This window comes from Oryctolagus cuniculus, chromosome 14 (assembly GCF_964237555.1).
Source record: "Oryctolagus cuniculus chromosome 14, mOryCun1.1, whole genome shotgun sequence".
In the NCBI taxonomy this organism is placed as follows: domain Eukaryota; kingdom Metazoa; phylum Chordata; class Mammalia; order Lagomorpha; family Leporidae; genus Oryctolagus; species Oryctolagus cuniculus.
Genome location: NC_091445.1, coordinates 75,885,481 through 75,899,441, shown reverse-complemented (window position 1 = coordinate 75,899,441; position 13,961 = coordinate 75,885,481). Strand labels below are relative to the sequence as shown.

The following is a 13,961-nucleotide window of genomic DNA, read 5'->3' as shown; positions in this document are numbered from 1 at the left end:
CAAGGAGACATTGCAGTGCCGCAGACTGAAAGCGGCCCAGGTCTTTTCAAACCAACACAATTCCCATGCAATGACAGGTAGTCATTCGGAAAGCAGCAGGAGGCGTGGGATTGCAAGGAAGATTGTTGTTATAGCTATCTCCTGCAAGGAATCTCTGCTGTTCCATTGTAACTAAGGGGCAGTTTTTATGCTGATTATTTCAGATGAATTTCTGGCCAAAATTAGGGACTCACTGTTTTTCCTAGGCCCTAAATTAATTTTTGGTTTTTGAAAAAGGATATAGCTTGGGGCTGGCACTGTGGCTCACTTGGTTAATCCTCCGCCTTGTGGCACCAGCATCCCATATAGGTGCTGGGTTCTAGTCCCAGTTGTTCCTCTTCCAGTCCAGCTATGGCTAGGGAAGACAGTGGAGGATGGCCCAGGTGCTTGGGCCCTGCACCCATGTGGGAGACCAGGAGGAAGCATCTGTCTCCTGGCTTTGGATTGGTGCAGCTCTGGCTGTAGCGGCCATTTGGGGGGTGAACCAATGGAAGGAAGACCTTTCTCTCTGTCTCTCTCACTGTCTAACTCTACCTGTCAAATAATAATAATAAAAAAAAGTATATAGCATTGCGTGAAAAATTCAGAATTCCAACAGACAGATTAGTAGTCAAAAGGGTTTCACAAGGAAGCCTTTTTATTTTTATTTTTTAGTTAATAGTGGGCATTTATCAGATCCAGGGATCTGCTGGTGGGATTTCTTTTCTCTTTTTCAGGGACAGGGCTACTGAACACCTTCCTGTCTTCAGTAGTACACATACAGAGAGCTTCATTTGCAGTCAGGCTCTGTGGGCAAACCCCGAGAGATTCTGGTTTCCCTAGACTGCTGGACTTGACCTTTTTGTTTATAGCCGGGGTGACTCTTAGGAGTAGCAGCCACCAGTTGCAGCTTTTTATTTCTCATTGGAGGTTCTGAGTGCTGGCCCCCTCTCCCCTGCATTCTACAAACAGCACAGTAAAGCAAGCGTGAGTAATTTCTCAGCACAAAGAGCAAGATCTAAAACTTGCGGGAACATTAAATGTGTTCATCCTTCCTCCTTCCTTTGCAAAATATAGCTTTTGGGTTTTGGAGCTCTCTCAGGACCTGACGTGCCAGGCTCTCACAACTTCAATGATGGTTTATCAAGTCCATGGTTGTCCAAATGAAGAAAGGACTGTCACATGGCGAAAGGCCAAGATTTCCCAGTGGTCCCTTGGCCCCTCAGCTGAACAAGTGATACAACACATAGTTATTTCTGGAGGGGATGATTTGACAGGTTTTCAGCACAGTTAGAAGTCTGGTACAGGGCTTTCATATTATTATGAACCATATTAATGCACATGACGTGGACTCTCCTGTTCTTTTAACTTGGAAACTGTTTCACTGTTGTCATCTCAGACGACCCGAACAATATCTTTCTGCAGTAGGAAGGGAAGAGGTGACATGATTTGTTCATGATCACATAGTAAATATCAATGACTGGCAAAGCAAGCATTCTGTAGTGGCTTCCGGGCAAGGTGATGGTGGCTTGGGCAAAACAAGCACTCTTTGCGCCATCACTTGAAACCATTGAACCCTCTGTTCTTCTCATGGGCACTTCTGTTCTTCCCATGCAGAGGGAGAACTTCACTGCACCTGCTGCGGCTGGGGTCAGGATTTGAGTCTCAGCGTTTCCTCTCTGCTCCATAGGCCACTGAGGCTGTTTCTCCTTGAGTGTTCACTTAGGAACCCAGCACTCGGGATAAGGCCTGGCCTCCACCACCCTCCTTGCCCCACACACGGATTTTGGAGAGACAAGAACCCGGGTCTTCATTCATATTCTGTTCTGTGAAAGAGACCTCCATTCAAAGTGAGTATGTTGTTTTAAAAACCAAACTGAAATGCAGGTGTCTGTTTTACAGGATCCTTTAACGAACCATTCAAGACTCCCGTCCAAGAAGGTTCTGAAACAAAGAACTCTGCTTTGCACTTTGGCGAGACACCTCGTGCACTGGACAGAGGCTGGAAGGAAAGCGTTGCCTCCAAAGGCCAGGTAGGTGCAGGGGGAAAACCGAGGATCCTCCGTGCTGAGACACTGGGACCCAGCTGGGAGGAAGAGCGGCTTCGCTGTTCCTGCCAGTCCCTGAGAAACCATGCATCCCCGAGGGAAACCGCAAATGAGTGAAGGGCTAGCATGGAGGCACTTGGTCAAAGCAACGGAGTGTCTCAAAAATCCCACGAGGGCAGTCCCCAAAGTGGACGTGAGAATGACCAGCGAGAGAGGACATATTCAAAATATGATAAAGCTATATTTACTGAGGTGTCCTTCCTGTTGGTCTCAGATCTCTATCTATGGTCTTTTCCAACTGTTTGGTGGGCTTGGACTGACCTTTGGGCTCTCTCAGGATAAATTCAATTCTTTTTTTTTTTTTTTTTGACAGGCAGAGTGGACAGTGAGAGAGAGAGAGACAGAGAGAAAGGTCTTCCTTTTGCCGTTGGGTCACCCTCCAATGGCCGCCGCGGCCGGCACACCGTGCTGATCTGATGGCAGGAGCCAGGTGCTTATCCTGGTCTCCCATGGGGTGCAGGGCCCAAGCACTTGGGCCATTCTTCACTGCACTCCCTGGCCACAGCAGAGAGTTGGCCTGGAAGAGGGGCAACCGGGACAGAATCCGGCACCCCAACAGGGACTAGAACCTGGTGTGCCGGTGCCGCAAGGCGGAGGATTAGCCTAGTGAGCCGCGGCGCCTTAATTCTTTTTTTAAATTAAATTTCATTTTTTGAAAGATTTATATGTGTGTGTATATATATATATATATATATAATATGAGTGTTATTTTATATCAATGAGAGAGTAGTACTGCACCCCAGGGGCATTGGCAATGTCAGAAGCCATTTTGGGTGGTCACAGCATGCATGAGTCGGGGTAGGGCAGCTGGGGTGGCAGCTGGAGCTTCTGCTAAGCATCCTGACTGCACAGAGCAGCCCCGCAGCAGTGACACCTCCGCTGCACCTGCCAGTAGTGCTGAGACCGAGACACCCTGCTCTACGGTTCATCGCTGTATCTTGAATACTAAAAAATCCCACAGCTCATTGATTGGCAGTGCCTATCATGCAACATGAAAGAATACCATGAGGAGGAAAACCAAATGATCAAAATGATGCCTTTCAGAGGGACTTCTGTCTGAACCATGGTGATCAAATGATTGTCATGCACATAATATTAAATATATAATTGAAAAGGAAAAAAGAGAATCTTTTCTGCTTTACCTACCCTTACTGTAGTCTTAGAAAATCCCAATAAATATTTTTCTTTCCAATTATAACTAATTTTCCCAGCTGTCTTTGAGTGGAGTTGGATGTCAGAATGCCAGAGGTGCGCTCTTTACATACAGACCCAAAGACATAGCACTCAGGTTTTTGTCCTCATAGAAATTTAGGCAACTTTCTTAATGTCCTTGTGACTTGATGTACCCATTTATTTAAAAAATATTTATTTGAGAGGCAGAGAGAGAGAGAGAGAGAGAGAAACTCCTCTCCACTGGTTCACTCCCCAAATGACTGGGAAATTGAAGCTGAAAGCCAGGAACTCAATCAGGTCTCCCATGTGGGTGTTGGGAATTCAATGACTTGAGATATCACCTGCTGTCTCCCAGGGTATGTGGTAGCAGGAAGCTGGAGTTAGGGAGCCAGCCAGGTATTGAAACCAGGCACTCCAATATGGGGGACCAGTGACTTAGCTGTTATGCCAAACAACAGATCTGTTGCATGCATTTCTAATGGATGAAAGTGTTATGGAAAAGGACTTTTAAGATAATTAACTTCAACCCCTTACATATTCCTAATAACAACAACAGGGCACAGAGAAAAACCTCAGAACATCTCAGAGCATGTGCTGAGAGACAATGTTGATCGAAATCTTTCTTGCAAAAAGTGGTCCACTCATGCTCAACTTCATTATTTTGTTTGAGATTTATTTGTTTATTTATTTGAAAGGCAGAGAGAGAGAGAGAGAGGAGAGAGAGAGAGAGAGACAGAGATCTTCCATCCTCTGGTCCATCCCTAAATGGCCACAATGGCCAGAGCTGAACTGATCTGAAGCCAGGAGCCTGGAGCTTCTTCCTGGTCTCCCAAGCAGATGCAGGGGCCCAAGCACTTGGACCATCTTCTACTGCTTTCCCAGGCACATTAGCAGGGAGCTGGATTGGAAGTGGGGCAGCCAGGACTTAAACTGGTGCCCATATGGGACACCTGCAGTGCAGGCAGTGGCTTTACCTACTACGCCACAGTGCTGGCCCCAAGAGATTTATTTATTTATTTATTTGTTAGATAGATAGAGAAGAAGAAAGAGAAAGAGAGACAGAGACCTTCTTCCATCTGTGGGTTCATTCTCCAAATGGTCCCAATAGCCAGGAAGCCAGGAGCCTGGAACTCCATCCAGGCCTCCCACATGGGTGGCAGGGGCACAAGCACTTGGGCTATCTTCTACTTTCCCAGGCTCATTAGCAGAGAACTGGATTGGAAGTGGAGCATTTGGGACTCGAACTGGCGATCATATGGGATGCTTGGTGTTGCAGGTGGCAAGTTAGCCTGCTGTGGCACAACACCAGCCTCTCAACTTCATCATTTTGAGGAGGTCTTTTAATTCCAGAGAGTACTCGAAATGTGACATTTCAATTTTTTGCAGGCTTTGTGCTAACTAATGATGCCAGTGAGTGATAGTGGTAGCTCCTGTGTCATGCATCATGTATGAGGGTGTATATCTGTTTCTAAAGTAGTCTTATCTTTATTTGCTTGTTTTCAGAAATGCCTGAACCTACTCTTTGGAACCCAGAGGGCGGCTCAGTGGGTTGCTGGGAACATGCAGCTATGTGAGCAATCCCAATGTGTTTGGAAAGGTACGGGGCAAAGCTTTCCTGTTTATTCTTCTTCCCTACTCTCCTCTCTCCCTCCCTCCGTCATCTCTCCATTATCATAAAAATATATTTTATATGATTATTGGACTAAATAAATGTAAATATAAAAATTGAATAATCCTCACCATTTTCTACCTTAACCACTCTACCCCCAATCCCATTTTTCTAGCACCAACCACTTTTAGTTCTTCCAGCTGGTCTTTATCGCTCCTTTCCAAATAATATTGTTAAACTGTTATATCTTGCAATTTCATACTGTATCCTGACTTTCCAGTGTGGTTAATCAGGAGGTAGCCTTCCTCCTGCCTCATTCAGTTTCTCGACATGTGTTTAGCACACTTTGAGAAGGCAAAATGAGGGGCTGGTGCTGCGGCACAGTGGTTCTTCTGCGGCTTGTGCTGCTGGCACCCCTTATCGGAGCTCTGATTCCAGTCCTGGTGCTCCACTTTCAGTCCGGCTCCCTGACGGCAGTGGAGGATGGTACACAGAGACCCAGATGGAGTTCTGAATTTCTGGCTCTGGCCTGGAGCAGCCTTGGCAGTTGTGACCATTTTGGGTAGTGAACTAGTGTTTAGAAGATCTCTCTGTCTCCCTTTCTCTCTACTACTCTGCCTTCAAAATAAATAAATAAATAACAAATAAATAAATAAATTAAAAAAAGAAAAAGCAAAACAAGCAATGTTTACACCATATTATTATACAACTAATATTCATTATTAAGTCAAGTAACATGATCTAATTATTCTTCTTTTCTAGTATAACCCTTTTTTTTTTTAAAAAAAAAAGATTTATTTATTTGAAAGGCAGAGTTACAGAGAGGCAGAGGCAGAGAGAGAGAGAGGGAGAGAAAGAAACACAGAGAGAGAGAGAGAGGGAGAGAGAGAAAGTCTCTGGATGCTTCTATAAAAGTCCCTTATCCACAGTGTTCTAAAATGTAAAATGTCATGATAAAGCTTGACAAAAATTTTTTCTGACTTATTGCAAATGGAAAGCCCACTGGTGGACCTGTTCAGTCTCAGAGACTTATATCTGGTCGTTCTTGGAAATTTTCTTGAACCATCCTTTCGTAATTCCTTTATCTTTCTTCTCTTCTAAAACTATTGTATATTGGATTGTTTCTCCAATTTTGTTATCTTTTTTGCTGTGTTTTTTCCCTACCTCCTGGGCAATTATTTCAACTCTGTCCTCAGACTTTGTAATTAAACTTTTCATCATAGTTTTAATTTTTCTTTCATTTTAGGGAGAGGGAGTAACCTTATGTGGCATTCTTCTGACTTGATTCTCAAATCTGTTACATCTGCTTTGCATAGGTGGCTTTGGTGGCAGCCCTGAGGAAAGATTTGAAGGAGGAGAGAGGCTCACTAAGAGTGCTGTGAGCTATTCTATGCAGGGCTCAGAGAACTTAAAGTGTGAAACAGATCCCAGGAAGCCCATCAGCTGGTCTGTCTCTAGCAGGTCACGGGGACAGGGTTTATCCTGGTGCTGTGGGGACAGCTCCTGGGCCTGTCAGATATACATATTTTGCTCTGGGTGGGTGGGAGACCTTGCATGGCGGTGTCGTGAGTCCATCGGAGCAGCTCTGCTTCATGCAGTGGGGAGATGATGATCATGAATAACACAAAGACTTCCAAAATGGAAAGAAAATATAGGAAGGAGAACACGTGGAGCTCAGGGTAAAAGTATTTGGGGAATTCTAACTGCAACAAGGACTAAGAGCCTTCTGGAAACCACCATGGGCAATCATCTCTATGGGTCGTGTTACTCTTTTAGCATGTCTTTTTCAGAGTGGAAGTTTTTTTTTTTTTTTAAAGATTTATTTATTTATTTGAAAGAGTTGCACAGAGAGTTACACACACACACACACACACACACACACACACACACAGAGAGAGAGAGAGAGAGAGAGAGAGAGAGAGAGGTCTTTCATCCACTGGTTCACTCTCCAGTTGGCTGCAACATCCAGAGCTGTGCATATCTGAAGCCAGGAGCCAGGAGCTTCTTCCAGGTCTCCCACACAGGTGCAGGGGCCCAAGGCCTTGGGCCATCTTCTACTGCTTTTCCAGGGCATAGCAGAGAGCTGGATCAGAAGTAGAGCATCCGGGACTCGAACCAACGCACATATGAGATGCTGGCACTACAGGCAGAGGCTTTACCCACTACGCCACAGCTCTGGCCTCCAGAGTGGAAGTTTTTAATTTTAACGAAGTCCAGCTTATCCATTCTTTCATGGACTATAGCTTTAGTGTTGTATCTATAATGCCACAGCCAAGTCAAGATGGTCTAAATTTCTTCCTAGGTTACTTTCTAGGAGTTTTTTTAATTTTATGTTTTCTCTTCAGGAATGGGGAACCTTTTTTTCCCTCAGGGACCATTGGATATTTATAACATCACTCATTGGCAACACAAAATTATCAACTTAAAAATTAGCCTACTATATATTTATTGAGTTTTGAGTCCCACCTGTGGTTGCCTTGGCAGGGCAAGACCAAATTATTTCTCAGGCCTCATATGGCCCGTGGGCCAGCCATTCCCCATCCCTAGGAGTTTAGATCTATGGTCCATTATGAGTTAATTTTTGTGACAGGTGTAAGCTCTGTGGGTTCTTTTTTTTGCTCGTGGCTATCCAGTTGTTCTAGCATAATTTGTTGAAAAGACTGTTGTTTCCCCATTGTATTGCTTTCACTTGTTTGCCAAAGATCAGTTGACTATATTTATATTGATCTATTTTTAGATTCTCTTCTGGTCCCTTGATCTTTATTTGTTTGTTCTTTAACAACTATTACATTGTCTTTTTATTTTTAAAATATTTATTTTTTATTTATTTGAAAGAGTTACAGATAGAGTCAGGCAAACACACACACAGACACACACACACACACACACACACAGAGAGAGAGAGAGAGATCTTCCATCCACTGGTTCACTCCTCAGATAGTGGCAACGACCAGAGCTGAGCTGATTCACAACGGAGCTGAGCTGATCTGAAGCCAGGAGCCAGGAGCTTCTTTTGGGTCTCCCATGTGGGTCCAGGAGCCCAAGGACTTGGGCCATCTTCTACTACTTTCCCAGGCCATAGCAGAGAGCTGGATTGGAAGTGGAGCAGCTGGGACATGAACCGACACCCATAAGGGATGCTGGCACTTCAGGCCAGGGCTTTATCCCACTGCACCATAGTGCCAACCTCAAACACTCTCTTGATTACTGTAGCTTTATAGTGAGTCTTAAAGTTGGATAGTACCAGTCCTTTTACTTTGTTCTCCTTCAATATTGTGTTCAATTCAATTCAAGGTCTTTTGCATCTCCAATAAACTTTAGAATGAGTTTGTCAACATCCAAAAAATAATTTGCTAAAATTTTGATTGAGATTACACTGAATCTATGGACCACCATTTTAATAATATTGAATTTCATCTTTGTATATCATATAGGTCTCTACTTAGAACTTCTTTGATTTCTTTCATCAGTTTTTTAAGTTTTCCTCACATAGATCTTCTACATATTTAGTGAGATTTAAACCTAAGTATTTAGTTTTGGGCAGTGGGAATGTAAATGACATTGTTGATGTTATTTCAGATTTCAATTGTTCATTGCTGATAAACAAGGAATCAATTGAGTTTAATACATTAACTGAGTATCCTGAAACCTTACCATAATCACTCCCTGGTTTTTGGAGTTTTTTGGTTGATTCTTTGGATATTGATTTTGTTTTTAACTTTTAGTGATTCTTTATTAGTAGACTTGACTATTTCTAATAACCTTGTAGTCTGCCCACGACTGTGGGTTTTCATAGCCAGCGCTGAAGCAGGAATTTGTGAGTAACAGTTTGGTTTCTTTGGTTTGTGAAGCTCTCATACTTTTATCAGAAGACATTCTGATCATACACACCCCAGGTCAGTTGGGTGGTTCTGGTTCCTGTTAATTTCGTTATTCTCATTTTGATCACAAGCCAGATGGTTGGAGATGAAAAGACAGTGGTCTGTGGTTTGGACTTAGTGGGGTCTTTTGATGAGAACTTGAAACGGAGCAAACGATATAACCCTGACCTCAGATAGTAATAGATAAAATTAGCACTCAAGTGCTCTGCTATAGAAATAGCGAGGGAAGGAGCTAAAAGCAATGAATCAACAAATATTTATTGGCAGACACCAGAGTAGGGCTTAGGTCTCCCAGGTGAGTGTTGGTGTGATCGACAGACAGATGTGCAAAATTCACTTTGATTTTGAAATATCAAGTACAGAACGAATACTTTAAGCATGATGCGATAGCTCTGGGTGCTCCCTGTCAGATCTGTTATTTACGTGTAGTTCTGGTATTCATGTGCTTTTTATGAGAAAGTGCCATTGATGAACTCTTAAATATTCTGTGCAAGCTAGTACTAAGGTCCTCTTTGTTTCCTTTCTTCCCTGCTCTTTGTACTTAGTTTTATCACAATGAGCACGTTCTTTTTCACTTAATTAATCGTTTTTTACTTAGTGTTCTCACTATCTGCAAGGATGAATATTGCATTTTTGAGAAGTGTTTGTTTTTGCAGGCTGCAGAGGTGGAGTCAGAAATGAATCTTTCGATCTGGAAAGGTTTGGTGATGCAAACTATTCCGTGCTCCAACCAGAGAAGAAGATCCATCTTACTGGTCTTCGCAATGACTACTGTAAGTTATCGTCCAGACTGTAACTTGGAAAGCTGAGGTGCCAAAACGTATGATGCTCTGGTATGAACTTGCAATTTGATTCTGGACAAAAGGACCAGGGAGGAGATTGCATGTAGGAGTATTCTGAACCTTTGGAGGAAGATAGGGCAGTGTCACTAAAGACAGGTTGGCAGAGCAGGGGCGGCGGCGGGAGGGAGGACTGTCCTTGGCCACAGTGAGACATGGAAAAGATGTGGCAGACCGCTGGACAGGACGTTGGCAGTTGCAGCGGTGGGTGGACCAGGGTGTAGGTCGGGTGACTTTGGTCGAAGCCAAAGGCCAGTGTGAGCCTCTGAGAGAGACAGGAAGGGGCCGAGGAAAGGGTTCTGGGTTGTGTTGAAGATCTGAAGAGAGGAACGAGCAGTGAGAAGCAAAGCCACACACGGGCGTTCTCGGCCCTTCTGCTCCTTAGATCCCTCCCCAAGGGAATTTGCAGTCCTGAACAGCTGGGGAGGAGACATTTTTAAGAAATGTAAAGAAAAACAATGCTCGTATTAAAAGAAAAATTACTTTTGTTCTCTTCAAGCCCTAGCCCTTTTCTCTTCTCCCCTCAACAGCAAAACTTAGCCAGAGTTTTTATACTTAAAACTTCACATTTCTGTCCCCACGTGGCCTTGAACCTATTGTAGCCAGGCTTTAAATCCCAGCATTCCATTGCAAAGCCTTCTCTAAACATCAAAGAACCTCTCATTGTTAATTCCAGTGTTGTTTCTCAGACCTCATTTACTTTTTTATTTGAAAGGCAGAGTTAGAGAGAGAGAGAGAGAGGGAGAGAGAGAGAGAATCTTGCATTCAATGGTTCATTCCCCAAATGGCTGCAATGGCCGGAGCTGGGCCAGGCCAAAGCTAAAAGCTAGGAACTTCTGGGTCTCCCAGGTGGGTGCCGAGGCCCAAGCACTTGGGTCATCTTCTGCTGCTTTTCCAGGTGCAGTAGCAGGGAACAGCTGGGACTTGAACTGGCACCCAACTGAGATGCCAGTGTTGTTGTAGGAAGCAGCTTAATTCATTAGGCCACAGTGCTGGCCCCTCAGATCTCATTTTCTTAACCCTGTCATCCACATCTGAGAGAGCTGATCAATCCCTTGTCTTTGGTATTCCACTCTCTTGGGTTGCTTCCTAGTTTTAACTTTATTTATTTAATTGAGAGACAGGAGAACTTAGATAAAGACAGAGAGGGACGAGGACAGGGTGAGCCCTCCACTGGTTCACTCTCCAAATGCCCACAATGGCAAAGGCTGGGCTGGGGCTAAAGCCAGGAGCCAGGAACAATGCAGGTCTCCAACATGGGTACCAAGAACTCAGTTATGTGTGTCATCACTGCTGCCTCTCAGAGTCTGCATCAGCAGGAAGTTGGTATCAGGAGCCAGAGTTAGGACATGAATCTGGATACCCTGTTAGGGGATGCAGGCAACTTAACCACTCTGTTAAACACTGGCTCTACCCTCCTAGTTTTATGTTCAATCTTTCTTCTTTTTTTGCTGATTCCTCTTGCTCTTCTCTTCCATCTTGCTGCACTCAAAATGTTAAAGTGCTCAAAGCTCATTCCTTGGGTATCTTTTCTGCTTCTAGTCCATTTTAATAATTTTTTGACTTTTTGGATATATCTCTTTGTATTGCGTTTTTGGTTGTTACTTCTTGCAACAGGTTTTATGTAACTTCTTGCAATTACATAGGTCTCCCCAAATGTTTTTCGGATCTTAAGGTGTCATATGTTTTATATCTATCTATATTCAAGTTGTCTTCAAAAAGATTATGGAAAATGAGTGTTATGAAAAATCCTATGCATAGATTTCAAAAAAAAAATTAAAAAAAATTAAAAAAAAATTTTTTTTGACAGGCATAGTAGACAGTGAGAGAGAGACAGAGAGAAAGGTCTTCCTTGGCCATTGGTTCACCCTCCAATGGCCGCCGCTGCTGGTGCACTGCGGCCCGCGCACCATGCTGATCCAATGGCAGGAGCCAGGTACTTATCCTGGTCTCCCATGGAGTGCAGGGCCCAAGTACTTGGGCCATCCTCCACTGCACTCCCTGGCCACAGCAGAGAGCTGGCCTGGAAGAGGGGCAACCGGGACAGAATCCAGCGTCCCGACCGGGACTAGAACCTGGTGTGCCAGCGCCACAAGGCAGAGGATTAGCCTAGTGAGCCGCGGCGCCGGCCCAGATTTCAAAATTTTTTTTGCAATGAGGCTGGTGTTAAGGCATAGCAGTCAAAGCCACCACCTGTGATGCTGGCATCTCATATGGGCACTGGTTCATGTCCTGGCTACTCTGCTTCCAATCCAGCTCCTTGCTAATGGCCTGGGAAGGCAGCAGAAGATAGCCCAAGTGTTTGGGCCCTGCCATCCCTGTGGGAGATCCAGATAAAGCTCCTGTCTCTTGGCTTTGGCCTGGCCCAGCACTGACTGTTGCAGCCATCTGGGGAATGTACCAAAGGATAGACGCTCTCTCTTTCTCTCTCTTTCTGTAATTCTGACTTTTTTTTTAAAACTTTTATTTAATAAATATAAATTTCCAAAGTATAGCTTTTGGGTTACAGTGGCTCCCCACCCCCCAAAAACCTCCCTCCCACCTGCAACCCTGCCATCTCTTGCTCCCTCTCCCATCCCATTCACATCAAGATTCATTTTCAATTTTCTTTATACACAGAAGATCAACTCAGTATATACTAAGTAAAGATATCAACAGTTTGCACCCACACAGAAACACAAAGTATAAAGTACTGTTTGAGTTCTAGTTATAGCATTAATTCACATTGGACAACACATTAAGGACAGAGATCCTACATGGGGAGTAAGTGCACAGTGACTCCTGTTGTTGACTTAACAATTTGACACTCTTGTTTATGGTGTCAGTAATCACCCTAGGCTCTTGTCATGAGTTGCCAAGGCTATGGAAGCCTTTTGAGTTCGCCGACTCTGATCTTATTCCGACAGGGTCATAGTCAAAGTGGAAGTTCTCTCCTCCCTTCAGAGACAGGTACCTCCTTCTTTGATGGCCCATTCTTTCCACTGGGATCTCACTTGCAGAGATCTTTCATTTAGGTTTTTTTTTTTTTTTTTTTTTTTTTTTTTTTTTTTGCGAGTGTAACTCTGACTTTCAAATAAATAAATATATCTTAAAAATTATTTTGTGACTACTCTTTGAATTAACACCTCACAGAATCTTTTGTCAATTTAAAACTATTCTGAAATAAAATGTCAAAAATTTTTTGCACCAAAGTAAACATCTTTTAATTCCATTCTCCATAAACTGTTTGAAGTACCGTTATGCATTGAAAACGCCACCAGTATTATATATTTTATTTAGAAAAAATTAAAATTCAAAAAGCATGTTAAATTGCTTAAGATGGAAAAATAATGGTTCTTTATAGTAAACCGAATATTTGCCAGTTCCAGTGTTTTTCTTCATTCCTGAAGATCCACGTTTCCCTCTCACACAATTTCTCTTGGGCCTGAAGGGCCTCAGCTGGCATTTCTTGCACATCAGATCTATTGGTAAAGACTCTTTTAGGTTTTTCATCTTCCATTTCACAATATTTTTGCTGGATGTAGAATTCCGAGTTGGAAGATTTTACTTTCAGCTGTTAAAGATGTTGTTTTATTGACTTCTGGTCTCCATGGTTTCTGGTGAGAACTCCATGGTCATTTGAGACCTTGTTCTCCTGCTTCTGAGGCTGGGCTCCGATGACACACATGGATATGGTAGATCTTTGGATATTATGCCACAAGTCCTTGAGGCTCCATTCATTTTTCCCCCCATTTTTTTCCTCCATGTTCTTCAGATTGAATATTTTCTGTTAATCTATATTCAGGTTCACTGACTGTTTCCTCTCTCATTTTCATTTTGCTATTGAGCTCATTCAAAGAATTTTTCAGTTTTCAGTTTTAAAATGCCCTGTTTAGGGGTAGGTGTTTGCCCCAGTGTTTAAGACGCCCACTGAGATGCCACCTTCCGGTGTGAGTGCCTGGGTCAGAGTCCCAGCTCTGCACCTGATTGCAGGTTCCTGCTAATGTGCACCCTGCACTCCTGCCACACACATAGGAGACCCGGGCTGAGTTCCAGGACCCCGGCTTTGTCCTGGCCCAGTCACAGCCATTCCTTGTATTTGGGGAGTGAATCAACATGGGAGCTACCTGTCTGTCTCTCCTTACCTCTCAAATAAATACATACACATTTAAAATTTCCCTCTTATTTTCTTAGCTTTTATTTATATTTTGGAGTTTTGCTTCATAGTTTCTGTTTTGCTTATATAGAAAGCAGCTTTTATTTTTCTATATCTCCATCTGGGTCTCTCATGTGAGTAGCAAGGGCCTAAGCATTCAGGCCATCTCCTACTGCTTTCCCAGACACATTAGCAGGG

The 13,961-nt window shown here is 43.5% G+C and overlaps 1 protein-coding gene across 6 annotated transcripts in view; it reads left to right on the top strand.

The window, feature by feature from the left end:
• Window positions 1-13,961, top strand: part of CDC20B (cell division cycle 20B) — a 62,998-nt gene that overhangs the window by 28,821 nt on the left and 20,216 nt on the right. For 5 of the 6 annotated variants that reach the window (XM_051853466.2, XM_008262208.4, XM_070056711.1 and 2 more), the window contains 3 exons: window positions 1,921-2,051; window positions 4,803-4,896; window positions 9,446-9,562. In XM_051853466.2, coding sequence (XP_051709426.2) covers window positions 1,921-2,051; window positions 4,803-4,896; window positions 9,446-9,562 — 342 coding nt within the window. The remainder of the gene's footprint in view (window positions 1-1,920; window positions 2,052-4,802; window positions 4,897-9,445; window positions 9,563-13,961) is intronic. The other variant, XM_070056708.1, reaches the window with a different exon arrangement.